This window comes from Peromyscus eremicus, chromosome 1, assembly GCF_949786415.1.
Source record: "Peromyscus eremicus chromosome 1, PerEre_H2_v1, whole genome shotgun sequence".
Classification (NCBI taxonomy): Eukaryota; Metazoa; Chordata; class Mammalia; order Rodentia; family Cricetidae; genus Peromyscus; species Peromyscus eremicus.
This window is the reverse complement of record NC_081416.1, coordinates 161,610,780-161,634,065: the sequence shown is the minus strand read 5'-3', so window position 1 is coordinate 161,634,065 and position 23,286 is coordinate 161,610,780. Positions and strand designations below refer to the sequence as shown.

The window sequence follows — 23,286 nt, the reverse complement described above, 5'->3', positions numbered from 1 at the left end:
GGATGCCTTCCAAAGGCCCTGGACTGCCTCAATGGTCTAGGCAGGAAGTAATGGGGTTGTGAGTTAGTAGTAGGAGGGAAATGGGGAATGACTAATGGGAAAACACCACTGACGGACAATGAGAGGGTTTAAACTAAACTCATTAGAAGTGCGGCTAGGGAGGGGGAGGCAAGGATGGCAAGGTTACACACAACCAGTTTCACACATGCAGGAAATACTAACTTTAGTGTTATTTATTATTCTCTCTGTCTCTGGTTCCATGAATCCATTTTCTAGGGGCCTGCTTACTGCTAGGGGAGAAATGATATTCCACATCCTTCAACAGCAGCGAACATGACCACTGACCTGTTCTACATGGAGTGTCAGTTCTTATTCCTGGGCAGGTGGCTCTACACTCAGTTCCTAGGTGCCAGATCCCATGGTAAAGCTCTCTATCGTTTAATCCACACAATCAAAACTTAAAAGAGACAAAGTACCTCACCAAGATCATTAGTGGGGAGATACACCCAGGCTGAGCGGCCACCCTCCCAGGACAAGCTCTTGTCTGCTCTGTCACTCTGTAGTGGTCAATAGTCAGATCCAGACACAAAAATGAAAGCGAGACAACCACAAATCGAGTGTGTCCCGAACTTTTCAGCAAACGACAGATGTGAAAACACTGCCTCACGCTCAGACTGTTCTAATGTCAATGTTTGGCTGAAGAGGATTTTATTTTCTTTGTCTTGGAAAATAAATTCACGTGACGTGGGCCAGGAATACTTGTTGGGAAATAACGATTGTGGTAAGTTGCCCTAGACAGGGAGACGAGGACATGATGGCAGCCATGCCAGTTCTTGGCATCTGCTTGCCTTGAGACATGCTCTGGGCTATATTTCAGCCACCATGTAGTGACAAAGGCAGAAAGTGAAGGGAGAGCTCTCTCCCATTACCTCAATGCAGTCTCACATTTAGCGTCAGCCAACACACCCCAAACCCAGGTGCTGCCTTGTTTCCCTGACAACCACTTCAGTCTACCAGGGCAGGTCATATCCACGTCATGGGTAGGTACGACAGAATGTGTGCTTCTCTGGCTTGGTGTAAATGGGGGGAAAGAAAGAGGTCACTTATTCAGTATGTCTAACACCATTCCACACTGGATTTACCCAAGATGTTCCTGCAAACTGCTCAGAAATCAATCTCATGTCCACGTTCTGCTCAAACAAATCCTTCATCATTTATTACCAATACAACATAAAGGCTCACAAATGACAATCTAGTAACATGGCTTAAATAACACCATCATTTGTTATAACTGACATTAGTGCTTGACTTTCTCTTACCATAGCTCTTTAAAAATAATTTTTAAAAGTGGGCGGACAGGGGGAGTGGCACACACACCTTTAATCCCAACACTTAGAAGGCAAAGAAAGGAAGGCAGATCTCTAAGGTCTTTGCCAGCCTGGTCGACCTGGTCTAGCATGTTCCAGGCTAGCTAGAGTTACAAAGTAAGACCCTGTTTCCAAAAAAAGAAAGGAAAAGAAAAAAAGTGCATGACTCTTTTGGGTAATATTCTTTTAAAATTACAGATAATATATTTCCAGTTATGAGTCAGTATATATAAGTTTAGAATAGAAAATAAATACTGGAAAAATACTTTAAATTGAGCTCAACTCAGATATGGGCAATTTTATTTAAAACTCTAGTTTGAATTTTCAATGTTTATTACATATGTCAACAAAAACAATGTCATTGTTCTAAGTCTTAACTCGGTAATTTCTAGATGGCCTCAGACAAGTGTAAATAGTACTGAACTCCAGTTCACAATATTATCTGTCCTCATGGAGCAAAGCGTCTGCCCCCAAAAGATCTGCCACAGTAGAAAACGATTCCCTGGTGCACTAACATCACAAACACCACTGTGTATGCACTGAATACCACATGGCAGTGAGCAGTCCCATGCTCGGGCCACGGAACCATAACCAACTTCTCCCAAGAGACGACTTTGGTTGACAAACTGAGGTCATAGAGCCACAAGAGCCAAGAGCCAAGTGCCAAGGTGGAGATGGTGGCAAGAGCAGCTGCAGCAGCATGGCAGGTTCTGTTCCTGGCATGGTTTGGGGTATCCCTTTTCCTTCTGTGGCAAAGTCCTATGAAGATTCCGGAGCAGGATTCCACTTGGTCAAAATGATACCATGTCCCGACAGATCTCCCACTAGGCCTGCTGTGACCAGAGGAACCGGTCACACTTCTCAAGCATGGCTTGTATCAGCGCTCTGAAATTCCACAGAAGGAACAAGCAAACTCAGTTGTCCTAGTTCATTCTTAATAGCAAAGCAAAAACTCTAAAGACTAAAGAGGACTCAAAACACTGTGATAAAAGACACAGGCTGAAACCAGCAGAGTGGGCTGGGAACATCATCATTCGGGAACTGGAATGTTGCCAGGCATAGATGAGGTCTCAGGTTCAATGCCCAGTATTGGGAAAAAAGAAAGCGATCAACAAAATGAACAAGCAATCTGGAATGGGAGAAAGTACATACAAATCCTACCTGGTAAGAGGCATCTAGATATTTAGAATATGGTGGAATTCCACAGCTAAACTAGCAACCTGACTCTAAAATGGGCAATAGACTTAGCTATTTCTCCAAGGATGATTTCAAAGCTGGTAAGCACAAATATTCATTCAGCATCACTACCAGTTGAGAAGCTCTTCTCAAATCTAAAACCTCGAAACCTGGAATACTTCCGTTCCCAGGTCTATTAGCTATGGGATACTCAACCTATATTGTTATCATTCTACTTTGATGAGGCATCAGGGATGCTCCAACTCCACAGAAAGTCGAATGATGGTTGTCAGGGGTACGGGAATGAAGGCCTGTTTAATAGCTCTGGCCCATCAATTCAGAGGAAAATAGAATAGAAACTGGCTGCACAGCAACCTGCACACACTGAATCACTAAATGCTCTAGACAGCAAATTTCACATGGATTTGCTTTCTTTTTCTTTTCTTTTCTTTTCCTTTTTTTTAAGACAGGTAGTCAATGCTATACAGTCCAGGCTGGCCTTGAACTGCTGATCCTCCTGTCTCAGCCTCCCCAGAGCTGAGATTACAGGTGTGTGCCATCACACTTGCCTATGGTTTGTTGTTGTTGTTGTTTTGTTTTTTTTCTACAACATCTATTTTACCACAAATAGAAAAAGAAAAACTTGAGTAAAATAAGTGTGTGTGTGTGTGTGTGTGTGTGTGTGTGTGCGTGTGTGTGTGTAATATTTAAGTAAATAGTTTTGCTTTGTGTTTTAAACTGGATATTGAATTCAGGGCTTCATGCATGATAAATAAATGCTCTGCCATTGAGCCACATGCCCCGCCTCTTCTCACTTTTGAGATGGGATTTCACCAAATCCCCTGTGTCTTTGAACTCATGGTTCTCCTGCCCTGGCCTACTAGGCAGCAAGCTCACAGACCTGTATCAATACCATTCTTAGAGAACTGAGGATGCATGGTAGTGGGGCACTCACACTAAGCTGAAGAGTACCTTGATCATGCTGATGAGTAAAATTTTACTTTGGCCTCTTTATTTACACCATAATCAGCAAATGTGTATCAGTCTCCTTATGTGCTAGTGAGGGGTTGAGACTACATGATCTCTGCACTCCCATCTACCTACTGCTGAAAGTCTGTGCAAGCCTACATGTGCAGGCACCACAGACAGTGTACGGCAGGCTGGCATTACCTCTGTCTTCTCTCAGCGATCCTCAGGATGTCACAGGTTCTGGTAAACTTTGCCGACAACTCAAGGGCTAGACCACATTCCTGTAGCAGTGACCAAGCCCGATCTGGGTCCATGGCCTTAGCTAACAAGAGTGCCACATTCTCCACATTGATGGGGGCAGGCCCATCACTGAGGCTCCCATTCAGTGACTCCTGAGGAGTTGGCCTCGTGCTCTTGTTCTGTAGTAGATGTAGGAGAAGCTTCCATTCCTCCAAGGTCTCAGGGATCCACCCTGCACGCAGAAACACAGCGCATACAGGCTCCATACATGAAACGTGAGAACTGTAAGAACACTAAAGACCAAACAAAGACATTCAAGAACAGAGTCTCTTCACCTCAGCATAAACCTTCCGAACACACAGAATTAAAATCATCCTCAAGCTTCCTGGATATGCAACAAGGAACAAAACAGAATCAACCTCCACACTCCTGCAGCAATCAGGTTATAAAGGCTTACATAGATGAACAAATCACTACTTATGAATCATGTTAGGTATATGAGAGCATGTGTGCAGGTGTCCACAGAAGCCAGAAAAGGGTGTTAAAGTCCATGGAACTAGGATTATAGGCAAGTATGATCCACCCAACATGGGGTGATGGGAACCACTCTGGCCTTCTGCAAGAACACCAAGTGCTCTTCCCTGCTCAGCCATCTTGCCAGCTCTCTGTAGCATGAATCTTAACAGTTCTTATTAATAAGATCAAACTCGAGGCCAGTTATGGGGTGAACACTGGAAGATCAGAGAGACAGAACAAGCCACAGCTACCTCACCTTGCCAACTTCTCGGCTGGTCTTGTTTCCTCAGACTGGAAGCCTCTGTGTCCTCATATCCGAATGGCTCTCAGCTGAACTGTGCTGCTCAAAACCTAAAAGCTTAACCAGCCAAATGCTTAACCAGCCAAATGCTTCTTGTTTCTGGTCTTCACGCCTTATATATCTTTCCTTTCTACCATCACTCCCTGGGATTAAAGGCTGCTTTCTGGGATTAAAGGCGTGTGTCACCATGCCTGGCCATTTTCAATGTGGCCTTGAACTCACAGAGATCCAGAGGGATTTCTACCTCTGGAGTGCTAGGATTAAAGGTGTGTGTGCCACCATTTTCTAGCCTTTGTATCTATTGGCTGTCTGTTCTCTGACCCCAGATAAATTTATTAGGGTACACAATATTTTGGGGAACACAATACCACCACAGCCCTCTTTTTCTTTTTTTTTTTAAGACTCATTCTAGCTGCTGAACAGAAAGAGCTTTAAAGTGGGCAAGAATGAAAGGCAGATGTCCAGTTCTGAGACTACCTATCCCAAGTTATCTCACTGACAACAGCATGTGAAAACATGGAGTATAGTGCTTAAAACGGTAAGCAGTTGTTAAATAGAAACGAAGCCATAATATACCGAAGACTAGGCAAGGCCCCCACAGTTTTAACAGTTATCTAAACTATGTAGACAACCTCTAAAATGTTCAAATTTGCTTACTGAAAAGTGAGGAGAGACTTCCAGAACACCACGATGAGGAGTTACATTTGGAATTTACATACCATTGTCCCCTTCCATGAGGCTTATGTCATTCAGATACATAATGTTGGTGAAGGCCTCCCTCCTCCTCTCCAGCTCCAGACAGAGTGTCAGATATCCAGACCAGAAACTTAAAGGGAACAAAGTTGATAAAAGGAGTAAGTCTGAGACTCAGCTCTTTATCTATTACGTGTGTCTCAAAGGAGGAGTAAAGGCCAAGAGTAGAGCGTGCATGTTCACAAACTACAGTCACCTAACACACACTGACAATCACGCATCATGTACACTGCACACAGAGACAGACACGGCAGGAAAGCTGGGGACACTGCACTGCTCACAGAGTGCACTGCACACAGAGACAGACAGGAAAGCTCGGGGCACTGCACTGCTCACAGAGTGCACTGCACACAGCGACAGACAGGAAAACTCGGGGCACTGCACTGCTCACAGAGTGCACTGCACACAGAGACAGACACGGTAGAAAAGCTTGGGGCACTGCACTGCTCACGGAGTGCACTGCACACAGAGACAGACACAGCAGTAAAGCTCAGGACACTGCACTGCTCACGGAGTGCACTGCACACAGAGACAGACAGGAAAGCTCGGGACACTGCACTGCTCACAGAGTGCACTGCACACAGAGACAGACACAGCAGTAAAGCTCGGGGCACTGCACTGCTCACGGAGTGCACTGCACAGAGACAGACAGGAAAGCTCAGGACACTGCACTGCTCACAGAGTGCACTGCACCCAGAGACAGACAGAAAAGCTCGGGACACTGCACTGCTCACAGAGTGCACTGCACACAGAGACAGACACGGCAGGAAAGCCCGGGACGCTGCAATGCTCACGGAGTGCACTGCATATAGAGACAGACACGGCAGGAAAGCTTGGGACACTGCACTGCTCACGGAGTGCACTGCGCACAGAGACAGACAGGAAAGCTCGGGACACTGCACTGCTCACAGAGTGCACTGCACACAGAGACAAACAGGAAAGCTTGGGACACTGCACTGCTCACAGAGTGCACTGCACACAGAGACAGACCCGGCAGTAAAGCTTGGGACACTGCACTGCTCACAGAGTGCACTGCACACAGAGACAGACACAGCAGGAAAGCTCGGGACACTGCACTGCTCACAGAGTTCCAGCTGTTGCTCTGGGGAGCTTGCCTCTCAGCAATGACCACAAGGCAGAAAAGTGCCACACTGAGTAACAGACTGAAAGGGAAGGGAAGGCCAGAAATGGTGGCATGCTGGTGAGCCGGGATGCAGACCACCCTCAAACAGGAAGAGCGTGCAGGTAGATTGTACACCAGAGTTCTCACAATCAGACTGTGGGAGTCCTGACCAGCAACAACTTTAAGACGTTGTTAGGCAATGGAGGGCTTTGTGAATAAAAAGAACAATGAACTGAGAAATAAACAGCGGGTCTAGGCACTGTTTCTGGTTCTGTCACTTATTAGCAGCCTAGTATGGTTATGCCTATCTGGTTTCCACAGCTGTTAAATTATTGCTCTCCCTAATCTAATCCAAATCTAAAATTCTACATATCTAGTCATTTCAAGGAGTATGTTACCTAAGAATGTTCAATAAGTATTTTTACACCGATTTATTTGCATAAGCAAAACTAGAGAGAAGAACTGTACACACTTACTCTTAATTGGGGGCACCTGGATTTGGCCAGCACTCCCATGAATATGTCAGGAGCCTTAAATTCTTAGAGAAATAAAGCCACATCCTACAAACAAAAATGATTAGCAATTTAGATGCTGCATACTGCTCAAGCTCCAGAGCTCAGACAACCCTAAAAGTTTAATTTCCTGCTTGCTTCCTTTCATTCACAAGGGGAAAATCAAAGGTCAGGAACAGTGTCAAAAAGACACAGTAAGCCAGGAAGTGGTGGTGCCCACCTTTAATCCCATAAGCACATGGGAAGCAGAGACAGGTGATCTCTGTTAAGTCTGAGGCCTGCCTGGTCTACAGAGTGAGTTCCAGAACAGCCAGGGCTACACAGAGAAACCTTGTCTTGAAAAATACAAAACAAAAAACCCAACCAAATAAAAAGACAAACGTACCAGAAGAGCCTTCGTGGTACTCGGTCCCAAGACAGTAGAACAAACCCATAAACAAATCTAACCCTGACTGAGACACAACTGAGAATAGCCTTCCTTTTATTCTGCACCGAATACATCTTTTCTGTCCATCCAGAATTCTCATTAAGTTATCCAAACACATTTGCCGACTGCCAGATTTAAGTTAGAAGCTGGGGGTGAGAAAGGGGAATGGGGAAGGAGTCAACTCCTAAATCCTACCCTGTAAGAACCTAAAACTGAGATAAGTGCTACTGAGTTACGTCCAATATCGGGACTTGGGTTTCCAAAATCTTTAAAAAAACAAAAAAAATTAGTGCGCGTGTGTGTGCGCGCGGGGTGGGGGGGGGGGCATGGTAATTAACAGAAAAAAAATTCTGTTCACAAAGTAACTACAGTAGCCTGGAACTTTCTCCCTGGAGATTTTGTTCCACCCATATCACCTAGAGGGGCATACCACACAGATGAACCTAGAGTGGACATGTGACCCCAAAGAGATGGCTCTCACCTAGGAATGTAAGGTACAAAAGCTAAATCTGTTAGCTGTGGGGTATGCCAATTATAAAACACACACTACATAATGAAGTTTTAGTCGATGATGACTACATATATATGTATGTCGGTGGCCCCATGAAATTATACTGCCTAGTGATGTCATAGCTATCTTAGTTCACATTTATGTTAAATACACTATGCTGTCCATAGGATGAAACTGCATATATGTTCAAGGCACAATTTTGACATTAATAGCTCCTGGGACTTCATACCCTGAACCACAAACTGGAATGACTATAGTCCCTTGAACAGTGAAGGAATGAATCTTTTTAAAACCTCTTCACTCTTGAGTCTTCTCAGAATTTCACTTCCATCCTCATACCTCATCCATGGACATATCCCCGACTCTGCAAATTTCATTCTCCATTTCTTCAGCAAGCTCCATCTGCTGCTCATCATCATCTGAGTCGGACTTGTCACTTTCAAGTGTGACAATCTTCAGAAACATAAAGAAAAAAAAGATCAGTTAAAATACTCAGAGTTCTCCAAGTAATATTATCACTTAGAAGTCTCTAAGAGAGTATCCCTAAAGTATTTCCTCTGGCAAAATAGTTTCTAAAACCTAGAGCCTTGGATAGATCTACACGTTCTATATTCTTGGAGTAAACAGTGTCTGTAGGCAACAGAAAAACACAGGAACGAAATGTCAATGATAAACTTGAGCTTTCAAACAGTTTAGGATTAGTGTAGAAAAGACATGGAAACTGAGTCACAATAGAGAAGGCGGACTTAGCTGAACTGGTGAAAAGAGCTATGGGAGGAAAAACGAAGGACCAATGACCTGTTCCTGGGAGAAGAAAGACATTTCTCTTAAAAGAAGAAAGTGAACTCTCATGGAAGGGCAGGACTCTGTCCTGGGAATGAGATGAGCATTCAGAGGTGCGTTCAAGAGTTCAGAAAGCACCGCACATGTCTGGAGATAGCCAACAGACTGCTGGTGACGGAACACAACGGTAAGTAAAAGGAGGCTGAAGGGGTGCGACCAGCCCTGGAGCCCCAGTTAAGAAACAGAAAGCTCTCTCTCTCTCTCTCTTTTAATGTAAAGCTGTTCTGTCTGCATGTAGTGTCCATAGTCTGTCTGGTGATTGCAGAAGATGGAAGTGGGCGTGGGATCCCCTGGAACTGGAATTACAGACGGTTTTGAATCACCCTGTGGGTCACCCTGTGGGTGCTGGAAACTGAACTCTGGTCTTTTGTAAGAGCAGCCAGTGTTCTTAACTGCCAAACCACCCCTCCAGAATTCTGTCTCCAGACCCTGAGAGAGAGTGATTAGTCTATCGCCTCTCCAGGAATCAAGTTTTCTCTTATGAGCAACAAAAGTATTCTTTAAGCCCGGCGGTGGTGGCACAAGCCTTTGATCCCAGCACTCTGGAGGCAGAGGCAGGCGATCTCTGTGAGTTCGAGGCCAGCCTGGTCTACAGAGTGAGTTCCAGGAAAGGTGCAAAGGTGTTACACAGAGAAACCCTGTCTCGAAAAACATACATACATATATATATATAAATATATGTATCCCTTAAAAGTAATGAAAAGGAAAACTGTTTTGACCACTATGTAGAAAATGGCTCCAAAAAATAACAAAACCAAAAACAGGAGTTGGCGGTATGGAAGGCAGTATACAGAAAAATCTGACAGTTCCTGTAAACCAAACACATTTCAAGCACTCTACTGTCATGATAATCTCAGTCTACATAAAAACTTGTGTACGACAATACTGGTTATCCTATTTTATACAAAGTGTGAAAGAAACCGAGGCTCTGGGTTAACTAGCACACTTCCAGCATGAGATGAGCTCGTGTCTCAGAGATCAGGGCTGTCTGACTCCAAACTATGCACTCCACTGTGACAAGAGCCAACGAAACAGGAATGGCAGTGTCTCGACTTCAGAAGTGACAATGGGGCTGGAAAGCAAAATCCCGGTGAAGTATGTGCGTGGCGGTGCTCTGGGAAGTTAGGAATTGGCACCGCGAACCTCCAGCATCCCATCCACTCCCTTGGTTCCGAGGGCGCCTGCGCGAGTCTCCCCACCTGGATGAGCCCGCTGAGGACGCCGAAGAGCCAGTGCTTGCTGTAGACCGTGCTCCCAATGCAGTCTCCCCCGGCCAGGTCCTCCTCGTCCTCCTGATCGCAGCTAGGCGGCGGAGGCGACGGGTTACGGTCCATGCTGGCGCGCGGGAGCCACGCCGGAAGCCCGGAGGAGGCGAGAGGACGTGCCAGAGAGCCCGACGCACCCAGCGCGGCTCCGCACAGCGCCCCCTGCCGTCAGATTCCTGCAGAACGGGTGGGAATCTTCCCCCAAAGTGTCCACCCAGGACCAGGCGTGAGCATGGACGAATGCACACATCAGCATTACCTTGAAGAGGGGAAGGGGAAAAAAAAGAGGAGGAAGAAAAGGATGGAGATGCTTGGACGTGAGACTTCAATACAAGCTGATTCTGGATGAAGAACCGAATATATAAAACAAAACTTTTACGTCTAGAAGAAACTGTAAAGAACATTTTATGACCACAGAGATAGGAAGGGTTTTCTTAAAATACACAGGAGCCTAATGTGAGAAACTGCCACATTTCTCAGACTGGGAAGATGGCTCAGCGGTTAAGAGCACTCACTGGTCTAACAGAGGATCCAGTTCCTGTTCCAGCCTCCACATGGCAGCTCACACACCTCTGTAGCTCCTCTTCCCCGGGGGATCCGATGCTGCCTTCGGGCCTCTGCTGGCACCAGACATGCACAGACACACATACAGGCGAAACACATAAAAAAGTAATTGCTACATTTCTATCATTCTGCATAAGGCTCAGCTGGACATGGTAGCTCACACCTGTGACCTCAGCACCTGAGAGGCTGAGGAAGGGCATTGTCACAAATTTAAGGCAGTCTGTGCTTCACAACGAGACACTGTCTAATGATGATATGTACATCTTCAAATTGGGGAAAAATCAGTCTATAAATAACATAGGCTCAGGATCAAGAATAACAAAATCTTATAACTAATAAATCAGTAAGAAAGAGACAACTCATTAAGAAAACAGACAGAACATAGAAATAGGCAATTCACAAAGGAGGAGGCAAAACTGAGGGGACTGTTAAAAGGATCTCCAAGTCCGGTTTATGTAAAATGCATGAAAGTCGGGGACAGAGCTCAGTGGAAGAGCACACGTGTGCCAACTATGCCCGAGGCCCTGGGTTCAGTCCCCATTCACAAAGATACGTACATTCCATGGAGATGTAAATTTAGATCAGTGTAAGTTACCACTTCGCATCCCCACAGCTGAAATCTGACCACTCCGAGTATAAACATGATGGCGGAGAGGGGAGAATTCCACACACTGAAGAGAGACTTCACCTGAGCACAGCTACTTGATTTCAAGAATGGTGACCTATTTTTTAAGGTTTGAAATGTGTCCTACCTGCACATTTTTAAAGACACAGACAAGGCTAGGACAAAAGGAAAACTGCGAGAGGCCATTATATAGACCAAATATTGGCACTGTTTCATGAAACCTTTGTTTCTGTTGCACACAAAATGCCAAGTGTTTCACAGAGCTTCTGTCTTGTTACACACACACCACACATACACACCACACATCACACACACTCACCACATACACCACACACACACATACATCACACACCACACACACACACATATACCACACACACACACACACACACACACACACACCACACATATACCACACACTACACACACACACACACACACACACACACACACACACACACACACACCGTGCAGGAGGAGGGGTGTATTTAAGGTACATGTTAAGATATGTCAGCCCTTCATTGGTGGTTGGTTTATACATTACATCATCTTACATTTCAGCATCCACTTGTGGGTTTTTTTTTCTTTGTTTGACTCTTTGTTTGAACAGGGTCAAGCTACATAGCCCAGGCTAGCCTGCTACTCACCATCCTCAGGCCACCACCTCCAGCAGCTAGGATTGTAGGCAGGTGCCATCATGCCCGGCAACTCCAGGTGAAGTTTTGTTTTGGGTTTTGTGGGTTTTGAATTCTTTTATCTGTGGGTCACACTGCTACACTGATGTTTACATACATGCTTTGTGAATTTTCTTTTCTCTTAGAATCCCAGGGGCAGGAGATTGGATTAATTGTGACTGTAGTTTATGGTATCTTCTGATTTGTCATTACCCAACCAAGCTTTCCTGGTCCTTCTCTCTCTCAGAATTACTATCTATAACCAGAAAGTAGTTATTCTTTTCTCTCTTTTTTCCAAACACTCCTTTCTGTTGTCCTTGAATGAAAGCACAGGTCAATTCATGCTTCTCTGGTTACTCATAGGAAATCAACAACCTTGCATGATTTTAAACCATGAAGCTTGAAGACTTAGTTGAATTAACCATGAGGACTGCAGACCTTGGGACCACATAACGATTGGGATTTCCTGCTCACTTAGAGTGCGTTTTCTCCCCTTTCCTAATTCAGCTCATGATGAGTAGGCTCTGTAGGTTGGGGATGGTGACTTTGTTTTCTTGTCAGTGTTCTTCCGCACACAGATCACCAGCTGCTCTTTCTGACCCCTCCTGGAAGGAGAAGGGGCAGGCAGAAGTGAGAGGCAGGAAAGGAAGAAAAAGTTGTACCCATGACAATTTCATAAGATGGTTCTGTGTCCTCTGGGCCTAACAGGTATTTTTGTTGTTCATGTTGTTTTTCAAGACAGGCTTTCTCTGTGTAGCTTTAGAGCCTGTCCTGGAACTCACTCTATAGACCAGGCTGGCCTCAAACTCAGAGATCCTCCTGCCTTTGCTTCCCAAGTGCTGGGATTAAAGGTGTGCACCACCACCGCACAGCCCCTAACAGGTATTTTAGGTATTTTAGCTGACACCATCCCCCATCTCCTGTGTGTGTGTGTGTGTGTGTGTGTGTGTGTGTGTGTGTGTGTGTGTTCTCTGTTGTTTTCTTTCCAAGCTGCTAGAGACCGAACCTAGGTAGGCAAGGACTCAACTGCTGAGATACACTGCCAGCCTATGAAAGTGGTTTACAAAATGCCAACTTCAATACAATTGCTCCCTGCTTATCAATGCTGTGGAGGCCTACTGCATCTGCACGCGGGAGCTGCAGACCATGGCTGATCAGGAAACCCTCTCCTCTGCTGCCTTCCAAAAGACTCTACTGGACGAGGTGAAACTGGACCCCTCTGCTGGGGCCTCTCTGTCTTCTTCTGCCTATGTTAAGGCCTGCAGCCTGGCCTCAGCAAGCAAGAATTTATATATATACTATGAATACAAACTAGTTTGCACCCTAGCAAAGGAGTGGGTGAGAGATGCAAGAACTCCTGGGACTAGGCCACCGAAGCAAGGAAGGGACCAACAGGAGACCAGAATTGGAGGAGGCAGCTAATGACAGAGGACACAGCTGCCCAGACAGAAAGGGACTTCCTGAGCCAGCGTGACCCAGGGAAGGCTATGGTTGGGTAAAGAAACAACATGGAATATCTGAGCCCCAGTTTCCAAGATTGGAGAATCTTCAGGGATTGTGTAAAGGGAGCAGCCCCAGGCTATACCTGGAGCCTGGAGCTGGTCACTGCTGGAGTCAGTCCATCATCAGTGACAAATTACATTTCACAAGTATTTATTCAACATTTTGGGGTGCTTAGGGATCCAGAGTTTAGGAACTAATTCAAGTCAGTAATTGCCTCTTTGGGGTCTGCATGGCTGGGAACAACATGAAGAGAAAACTCAGTATTTACTAGGCAGGCCAGCAGGTTGGAAGTGGTTGGGGTCTCTACCACTCCGACCCCATTCATTGGCAAGCTGGTCAGCTCTTGAGTCCTCTGCTTCACGTCCTGTGAACCTCTGAATACCCTCTCTAGCATCACTGCAATCAAGACAGACAAGAAGAAAACCCATAACCAAGCTGATGGCAATGGCCCCACCCTCTGGACTCCCTTCTTCAAGAGATGGCTGTAAGAGGAGCCTAAGAACACCAGGGAAGGAGAGGATGGTACTGATCCCACCTAAGTAAACACCTGCTCAGCCCAGGAAGTCACCCTCATGCTGGATGAGCAGCACCAGGAGAGAGAGGGTGGGGTATCATGCATCATTGCCAACCACTCCCAGTACTATGCACAGAAAAGAGGACGGTTAATGGGCAGTGTGCACAGGATGCAGAGGAGAGACCCTCCTGACTGTCCAGAGCAGTCAAGCTCTGCTCACCGAGACCTCTGTTACCTGATCACTTTAGCAGCCCAGGCTCCTCCTGGTCCCCTTTGGGCAGCATCATAGTTCCCTCTAGCATGGAAGTATTTGTCTGAGTTTTTCCAATTGGCCTCCTTCATGTCAGAGTAAGCCCGCCACATGTCTCTAGTCCCTGGAGAGTTAGGAGAATGAGGAGGAAGATTGCATTTAGGTAAAAGAGAGAGTTAAAACTTCCGTCCAACTCATCCCAATGACTTCAGACTTTCACAAGGCACAGAAATGTTGCTGGCTTGAAAAGAATAGTTCTTACTTCCCCATGCCTTGCAAAGAGAAGTACTTTTGGAGCGAGTTTTATTCTGAGGGATTCCTGTCATAACTCTGTTGATGTTGGGCTTTGGCTGCTCCAAAAGCATATAGAGGAGAGATGCTCTCTAGGGGATGTTTTATCATGTGATGATGAAGCTCTCTCTGAAATGGCCCAGGGAAACGTCTGTCTATGGTGTGAGACATGAGGCCTCTTCCCTTCCTCTGCTCCCCTCTCTTCTTCTTCCATTTCTTTCCTTTCTCTTATGTTCTCTTCCTTTAGAGACAGCATGCATCTCTATATAACCCTGGCCAGCCTGAAACTCACAATCCTTCTGCCTCAGCCTCCCAAGTGCTACAATCACCACTGCAGCCACAGATCTCTCCTAGCACAGGCCATGGGAGAAACTGCTCTCCGGGCAGAGTGAGTGCAGTTCTGCTCTGACCCCACGGAACGTCCAGGATCTATTACAACCTGAGCTGTTCTCAGCTCTCCATCAGCGGAGACAACAGTGAGTTCCCTGTTACAGACAGAAACAAGCTGGATGATCAGAGACTGTAGGTGGCAAAGGGCACACTAGGTTTGAAAGATCTACATCCTCTCCAAGAACAGGGAAGAGTATTAGCCACCTTGGTGGTTATGTAGAAAACCTGAGAAAATGAACGTGGGATGTTCATGGAAGATGCTCAATTTATCATCTCATTTCTCTGCTTCTAAGGAAGGTACCACAAACAGCAAAAGGTGTAAACTAAGGGCAGCTGTGGTGAGCTGTGCACTGAAGGACAGATCCAGCTAACATTAAATGGGAAATGTCTTCAAAAGTGATAAGTTAGGAGAAAAGGGAAAGCCCAATATCTAGGTTCATTTAATTTTTATTGTGCTGTGGCTGATGGGATGTATTTCCCTTGGTGACAGTTTCTTGTCCATGTCTCAGCCCCAGAAGACCTATATTCCAGGTAAGCAAGTCACTGTCTTCTGTGGGTGGCAGAGGATCTGGAGCGTCCTTCACAGGCAGCTGCCTTCCTCAACCCATGACCTGCTGCTTCTCAGGTCAACAGTGAGTGTGTGCTCATGAAGTCCTCTCTCTGTCCGGGGAGCTGTGTCGTGGATTATGAGGAGCGGGCCAACCTGGGCTAACCTCTGTTCTTCCAGAGGTTTTTGTTGTTGTTAGATAGCTTGTTATGCTTTTTGTGCCTCGGTTTCCTTAAAAGATAGATGTGGCACTACACCACAAGATGAATTTAAAAACTAATTCATTTCCACACATATTGAACAATGCCTTTTCATTATGTGAAAAGTTCAATTAGCCTTGGCTGCTGTCACTGTGGACTGGGGACTGCACTGGTTCTCCTGTGCCTGGCCTAGAACACTAACACTACCCTTGGGATGTACTTCAATTCACAGTCACCAGACATAGATGTGAACTGCCACAAGGGGGCAGCAGATCCCCTCTTCTGTTGGCGAATCTGCACCTTTCAAATACAGATTGTTCCTGCACTCCTGTGGGAAAGCTGCTGTACAAACATTACGTGATCTCAGGCTTGGGATCCTCACAGAAAAAGGTAAACACTGACCAGAAGAGTTCAGAACTACATGGGAAGAGCAACGCAGCTTGTCTACTCATGGAGACTTCACAAGCACGTTATCCCTTAACGTGGTGGTCCCTGCTCTGGTAAATACTTGGAACTCACAAATACAACCGCCTGTCCCCATCCTTTGCCCTTACCTTGACCAGCCTCTTTCATGAACTGGAACCATCTTTGGCTGTCAACTCCCAGCACCAAGAAGCAAAAAATGATGGCAATGGATGACTTCATCCTGCTGTAGGGCCGGGAAAACACAAGGATGAATATGCCATTTCTTGGGGCGGTAGATGCTTCTGTAATGTTGAGCTGTCCTTTCATGCCAGTAACCAATCCCTCTGGATTTTATACATAAACCCACACACGTGTAGAGGTGGATGATATAAGTGGATTCCAGGGAGCCATCTAGCTCCCCATTTCCACATGTTTCATTAGACTCCTACTGACTGAGAGTTTGCAAATGGACCATTAGCATAAAGCACATTGCATTCCAATCTTGCCAGCCAAAACCCAACTGTATAGGAAGTTTCCAGAGAGGCGTGTAGGGGCTTTATAGCCATCATAGACCTCTGCAGTCTATCTGTAGAAGGCTGACTCCACCCTCCCCTGAATTCACACAGAAGCATACAACAAATCTCCATGATAAAAATATCACCTCCAGTGAATTCTAATCCATCCGGTAGATTCAGGAAAGACAGAGCAGGAAAACACAACAAGTGAATGCTGGCGGGGAAAAGAATCTGCAAAGAGCAAATGTTGGAAAGTTCTGACAACTCACCCTGGGCTGTCAGTTCCTGCTGAGACTCCTAGTGAGTGGTTTGTGTCACTTGTTGAGGAGATGTGGCTGGGGTTATCTATATATACTGTCACTTGGCTAGTGGAGCAAAATCCCCTGTTTCATCTTGCATAATTCCACTTGGCCATCATTTATCTTTCAGAACATAAAGATTTCTCTTTACACAGGTCTGCTTTTCCCAGATTGCACAATCTGGCCATTTTCAGGAATGTGGCAAGTTAGGATTTTCAGAGTCTTCCCCGTCCTGACTGGGAATAATCACAATGAGTACTTTCCATCCAATCATGTAGTGCCAGTTTCTAAGGGAGGGATGTTAATATTGGAAAAAGAAATCTGAATATGTAATAAATCATGGAGGTGCCCAGCAACTCCAAAGGCTGAGCTAAAGTCTTTTCAAAGCATAGTTCAGAATTAGGCTGGGCCTAGGAAACAGGAGAAAGGAAGGCAGAAATTGACGTTTAGCATCCACATGGGTAAACTCAACACTGGAAAAGACTTCTCCTGACTCAAGTGTATTTACTCATGAGCAGTTGGTATGGTAGATAAGGGAACAGATTAAATTCAGATACTGTGATAAACCAGGAACACAAAAACGATAATACAGGATTTGCTTCAAAGTTGTGAAGAAATAACACACCATAAGCATGCATGAGGAAGGCCCACTGGCTGTGAAATTATGCTAACAGTGGATTCAGGCAGAAAGTAGCAGAGCACAACAGAGGAATGCTGGGAGGTAGTACCAGGAAACAGCTTTTGGAGCTGGAAAAGCAACACTAGGTTTCGCTACATGCATTTGTCTTGTAAAGAAAATCCATTCAGGCAATCAGGGAACTACAATTCATTTTGTATCCCCACCCCTTTATTCAACAGAAAAAATTAAATACGCTGACTTCCCTGGAGAAGGAAGGGATATAGATAGCTACAAGATGGTGGATATCACATTTGTTCCTCTGTTCTAAGGGACCCGGGGCTGGAAGGAAGCCTGAGGACAGCAGTAAGGCCAAAAGACCCACCCAGAAAGAAATAGCTCGGGTTTTTTGCCTGAAATTGTTTGTTACCAGAAGAGGAATGTTAATATTTCAATGGAGAAACAAGTTGATGTAGGCAAACCATGTAAGCTGGAAGATGATGACTAATAGCCAGGAAGAAGGAATAACAGCCGAAGAGAATGGAAGGGAAGAGCTTTTTGTTGGACTACAAACCAGGGGGCGGTATGGTGGTGGAGGATGTGGGTAAAAGTGGTGCAGGATGAAGCAGGTCAGGCCAGGGTGGGCACCATGTTTGAGAATCGTCCTAGATTAGAGCTGTTGGGAATGAAGCCTCTTTCTAGGTTTGTCCTTTGTTTTAGTTGTTTTGGGCACTATGACATGAGAGCTGTAATGGGAAAGCTGTGAAATGATGTCTCTTTAGTCTCTTGGTCCTTAGCCAAGGCACTGCCAAGCCACATTTGGCTACTCCTTACACGACTTCCATCCCTTGGGAAAGGGATTCTTTAGTGCCTGGGGTCCGGCTGGCTTGGCTCACATTGTTCTAACAGTAGGCAGTGAGCAGCAGCTACAACCTCCCACACCACACGCCCTGGTTGTGAGGACTAAGTATGATCAAGATCAATTATAGACATACAGAACAATGTCAGATGCTTAAAATTTAAAACCACAGCAATGAAATGTTTAATCCCAACCCTTGAGAAGCAGAAGTAGGTGAGTTTTTGTAAGTTCCAGGTCAGCCTGGACTATAAAGTGAATTTCAGACTAGACATTGCTTCACACTGAGATCCAGTCACAATAAATAAGAAAGACAGAAAAATGAAAAAGGAAATAAAGGAGAAACAGGCAACTAGGACAAGGTTGCCCACCAGTACCTACTAATCCTATTAGCTGGCAATCACATCTCTCACTTAACATGGTTATGTGACTCCTGATCAGAAGGAAGACTCAAGAGCTTGACACAAAACTCAACTTTAATTACAGAACTAAATAGAATTTTTAAGAAACTACAAATCTGTTTCAAAACACACTTATATAAAGAGAATACAGGTTTCTGTGAAATTTATGGGAAATTTCTAGACAGGGCCAATGTGACCAGAGAGTGTGCGCCCGAGCACAGTTCATGGTGAGCTGCTTTGGCCAGACTGTCACTGGCAGTGAATTTGTCCCAGCATCCCTTGCGCAGGACAGCATTTTTATTTGCAGTTTGCTGTAAGCATTAGCCTCAGTGGTGAGTTCATCAGAGCTAGGGAACTTTACATACTTCAAAACAAGCTTTTTAGGTAAGTAGACTTCTCTCTCTTGGCCAAACATCCTTTAGAGTTGTGTTGTAGCCAGAGTGGTCACTCAGGAGGACTGTCTTCAGGACAGTGAGCCTTGGCATTACAACCTGTCCTCTAGGCTCCCTGAGGCAGGTGAGGCAAGCCAGCAAGTGCGTGCATTGGGCCCTTACTCCTATACTGGATCCTGGCCAGAAAATATCATCTAAAACTAATAACAAGTAAACTATATAATAAAATCAATTTCTAGTCATTATGAATGACTGATATACTATTCTAATTCATTAATAGAGCACACATCAGTGTCTTCCTCTGGGCTCTGTGAATGAGGACAGTGTGCCATTCATACACACCAGTGAACATACATGACAAAGATGTAACATACATGAAACAGATGTAACATACACAACATAGATTGAACACATATACATATACACATACACCATCCTACATTCACTCACATATAAACAAAATACACACGCACAATACACACACACACACACACACACACACACACACACAGGCTCCCACTGATTTAGGTGTGTGGGATTTAACTCATCGCAAATCTGTGACAGTCACCAGGCTGTTTTGGATGGTGACGTGACTGCAGTCCTGCAATTGGAGAAAAGGAAATGTGGTTAAGGCATGGACAACACCTGTTTTGAAACAGCTTATACCTTTTCTATTATACCAAAAGAGAGCTTCATGTGACCCAGGCTAGAACACGTAACCTAGGTATGCCAGAGGGATCCTGAAATTACTCTCTTGCCACTAGCTCCAAAGTGCTGGATTATAGGCAAACACCACCATGGCAGATTTCAGTAGTTCTGAGAAATGAGTCCAGGGCCTGGTGCTTGAAACAGGAGCACTCTCCCAACTGAGCCACATCCCAAGCAATAAGCCTCTGATTGGAGAAGCTCACTGAAGTTACATAGTTCTCATCCTAGCACTGAAATCCTGATGTCAATAGAAGCAATGTCAAAAGATCTGGCACCCAACACTCCTACCAAGTTCTCCACATGGTCGGATTCAGTGTCTCCCCGTGTATCTTTGCATCTATTTTCCAGAGTCACTTGTGAAACATTCCTTTATTAAAAGGGACCAGGAAGTTCAGTGCAGTATTGGAATCATGATGTCAATCAGATGGTAAAGGGGACCTAATAGTCCTTGAGGAGATACTCACACTTGGCATACAAAGTCATAAGGATTTACCAATCTGAAAGCCTGGCTATGTAGCCTCAGCTGGCCTCAAACTTGTGATCTCCTGCGGCAGCTGTCTAAGTGCTGGCGCTACAGGTGTGCTTCACCATGGTCGGGTTTGGAGGAGGTCTTGCCAATTGGGAACTTGAGAACTGGTGTTTTAGACATTTTTTGTTTTTACTTGTGCAACATCTTTCAAAATTCTGGCACCTAATCATTTTGTATTCCAAGATAGAGCTATTTTTTAACAGATCTTTTTTAGAAAGATCTTCCCCGATTCAACTGAAAACCTGGTTTGATCCATGAGACTAGAAAACAGGGACTGGAGTATGGTACAGTGTTTAACAACACCCACTGCTCTTGCAGGGAAGTGGGCAGTGAGCAATGGCTTGACTCCAGATCTAGGGCATCTGCCAACTTCTTCTAATCACACAGGCACTAAACTCATGTGAAAATCCAAATAGAAAGAGAATTAAAGTCAAAACAGGGTCTACTTTTAAAAGACTACACAATGAAGTTAAAGAAAAAAAATGAAATAAAAGTATATATATATATATATATATATATATATATATATATATATATATACACTTTTTAAAGAAAGCTGAAGTTTCCTTAGGTCTTATTTTACTGTTAGGATCAGGAGTATGATGCAAACTATACATAAATACACACACGCGTTCAGTATGATACATAGAAAACACATACTGAGTTCTACCACTTGGAATTAGCACTCTGATCTCAGTATCTTAGCCTTCCTTCAATCTCTGTGCTGTATCCCTCAATCTTATATATTTTATAGGACTGGGTTCTGGTCTTTTCACTATGTTGTTGCATTCCTTCTGAATCAAAGTGGATGAAAAAGTCCAGGCTAATGTGAAGTAAAGTGCCAGAATCTCATTGATCTGAGGCTGATCTGAGGCCCTGAGGCCTGATCACACTAAGTGTGTTGTTATCACAGATACAAACTGGGAGAAAAAAACCACCTCCCTAGGCAGGTGAGCACAAAACTTCAGAATGAAATATGCTTAATTTATCTATCTTACATGGCTTTTTCTTTGGCATTCTGATCACCCTCTGAAACCTAGTAACTGACATTGATGAAGAACAAATGAATAAGTAATAAGCCTTGAATAAGCTAATGGATTCCATACTTTGTGGGTTATTTCTTTTCCCCATGTTACTGGGGATGGAATCCAAGGTATCAAGCATGCTGAGGACACACTCTGCCCCTAAGTCCACCCTAGTCCCTCTTCCTTTATCCTCTCAGCAGCCTGTAAAGTACATAGTATTAGTATCCCCAGTTATCAGGAAAAATGGTCCAGATGGCCAGCACCCTCAAAGACAGTAAATGACCAGGTTGCAAATATAAGAAACTGATATCCACAGCCCACTGCTTCCTAGATACATGGTTATTATGGATTTCTAGGAAGGTGGGTGATGAGGTTGATCTTCCATGAGGATCAAAAAGATGTTCAATCACATCAGCTCTATGTCCTGGCTGGGAATATGGCCTTGATTCCCTGTACACAGATACGTACACAGAAGAGAGCTGAGTCCTGATTATGAGAATGAAATCCTCTCTGTGGACAGAATGCTATTTCTTTTAATCCATAAGAGGTTAATGTAAAAATTCCGACTCTGAAATGAGAAAAAGTAAAATTACAGTCGAGCAGATATCCCCCGTCTCTTTCTTCTCTCTCCTCTCCATCTTTCCTCTTCTCCCCCTTCTTTTCCTTTCTTTTCCTCCTCTTCCTCCTCCCCTTTCTCTTCACCTTTCTACCCTTCTCCCCTCCTCTCTTCCTGTCTCTCCTCTTCTCTGCACAACTCTTCCTCCCTCATAGACCATGTGGAACTCCTTCTCCTATTCCTAGTCATCATTGTCATTGTCCTGTTAGACCTTGTCTTCTTTGTCATAGTCTCAACCACCCTCCCTCCCCCTCTCTTTCTTCTCCTCCTCATCCTTTTCTTGTCCTCCTCCTCCTTCCTCCCCTTCTTTTTACCCCTGTACGTGTACCGCCCTCTCTGTCTCACTCTCTCTGGATCCCTTTCTTGGCCTAATGATGCAAAGGAACTCAACAGTAGAAATGAGAAGGAAGAAGAATCAAACAAAAAGTTAGGTCTGTTAGGACAATCATTTTGAGTAACAAGTTGGGGGTGTGCTGAAACCAGGGTCCAATAGCCCCTGTGAGACAATATCCAGTGTACAAAAATTTATTACAAAACAAAACAAGATGATTCATTGCTTTCTCAACATTAGCTCTGCCGAGAAACTCAGATTAACATGACATTGGGAATGATAAGAGATGACACTCATATGCAGTGTCCAGTGTGGAATTTCTTTAACCTCTGGCTCTTGAAGTCACTTCTTGAAGATGGAGCCCAGCAATGGTGTCAGCACGTCTTTTAAGAGCAGCTGGTTTTAATTAGAATATGCACCTTAAAGGGAGGCTTTCATAGCAATCACTTAAGACACTCTGGATATTCATTTTCACAGTGTTCTGAGCCATGGAGCATTTTGCTCTTGTACCATCCAGACCTGAATCCTACATACTCACTGTTTATATTTGGGTGCACACACCACTGCAATGGATTCTGGGAGCATCTTCTGGTAGCAATAATGAGTGTGTAAATCCACACTCGACAAGAAGGCTGTCTGGGTTGGATGGGTCTGAGAAGACAAAAGAAGCCAAGAATTCCCAGTGAGCCCCATGCCTGATCCACAAAGGAAAGCAGTCCCTAGGAGCTTCAACAACTGGTTCCCACCATGAATCCCGAAATCACGCCAGGAAAAACACTCTGGTCTAGGTGGAGAAGGAAGAAGGAATTATCTCTTTTGTCTTCCTGATCCATAAAGGTCCTAAGCTGGTCATTCACTGAGGACAAGATCCCTTTATTCATCCAAGCCTAGTTATACTGACTGCCTAAAGAGTAACCAAGTTTTGTCCTTCAGCATCTAACTTACCTCTGCTTCCCTCCTGCTAACAGCAGACTCTGATTCCATCTCCCTCAGAGTTCCCATGACTACTTCAAACATCAGTTCAACAGACTC

The 23,286-nt window shown here is 44.8% G+C and overlaps 2 protein-coding genes and 1 long non-coding RNA gene across 4 annotated transcripts; all 3 read right to left on the bottom strand.

Annotated features, from left to right (window-relative positions):
- Positions 1-1,619: 1,619 nt before the first annotated feature.
- On the bottom strand, positions 1,620-10,202 carry LOC131922588 (BLOC-2 complex member HPS5-like). 2 transcript variants are annotated; one of them, XR_009382339.1, is made up of 7 exons: positions 9,938-10,202; positions 8,235-8,348; positions 6,922-7,005; positions 5,289-5,395; positions 4,525-4,626; positions 3,714-4,045; positions 1,620-2,252 (listed from the first exon to the last, which is right to left on the bottom strand). XR_009382339.1 is itself a non-coding variant. In XM_059277417.1 (2 exons), the coding sequence occupies exons 1-2, from the start codon at positions 4,016-4,018 to the stop codon at positions 2,192-2,194; spliced, it is 366 nt and encodes a 121-aa protein (XP_059133400.1). In that variant the 5' UTR covers positions 4,019-4,517; the 3' UTR covers positions 1,620-2,191. The 2 variants fall into 2 exon arrangements, 1 of the variants encoding a protein (XP_059133400.1); XM_059277417.1 differs by lacking the exons at positions 4,525-4,626; positions 5,289-5,395; positions 6,922-7,005; positions 8,235-8,348; positions 9,938-10,202 and having other exon boundaries at positions 3,714-4,517.
- A 3,300-nt stretch (positions 10,203-13,502) lies between these two features.
- LOC131922548 (serum amyloid A-3 protein-like) lies at positions 13,503-16,390 on the bottom strand. Its single transcript, XM_059277371.1, has 3 exons — positions 16,116-16,390; positions 14,119-14,257; positions 13,503-13,765 (listed from the first exon to the last, which is right to left on the bottom strand). Exons 1-3 carry the CDS (start codon positions 16,291-16,293, stop codon positions 13,627-13,629), a joined length of 456 nt encoding a protein of 151 aa, XP_059133354.1. The 5' UTR covers positions 16,294-16,390; the 3' UTR covers positions 13,503-13,626.
- Positions 16,391-18,408: 2,018 nt separating this feature from the next.
- LOC131922818 (uncharacterized) lies at positions 18,409-22,951 on the bottom strand. Its single transcript, XR_009382413.1, has 3 exons — positions 22,793-22,951; positions 21,776-21,875; positions 18,409-19,646 (listed from the first exon to the last, which is right to left on the bottom strand). It is a non-coding gene; the product is annotated as an uncharacterized LOC131922818 (long non-coding RNA).
- Positions 22,952-23,286: the final 335 nt, after the last annotated feature.

Bases quoted from the DNA above. Each gene is read 5' to 3' on its own strand.
- LOC131922588 (XM_059277417.1), bottom strand. From the start codon at position 4,018: ATGGAGCCTGTATGCGCTGTGTTTCTGCGTGCAGGGTGGATCCCTGAG. The intron at 2,253-3,713 runs GTAATGCCAGCC...GTGGAATTTCAG, and splicing joins ATCGCTGAGAGAAGACAGAG to AGCGCTGATACAAGCCATGC.
- LOC131922548 (XM_059277371.1), bottom strand. From the start codon at position 16,293: ATGAAAGGACAGCTCAACATTACAGAAGCATCTACCGCCCCAAGAAAT. The intron at 14,258-16,115 runs GTAAGGGCAAAG...CTAACTCTCCAG, and splicing joins CATGAAAGAGGCTGGTCAAG to GGACTAGAGACATGTGGCGG. The intron at 13,766-14,118 runs GTAACAGAGGTC...TCTTGATTGCAG, and splicing joins TGGGCTGCTAAAGTGATCAG to TGATGCTAGAGAGGGTATTC.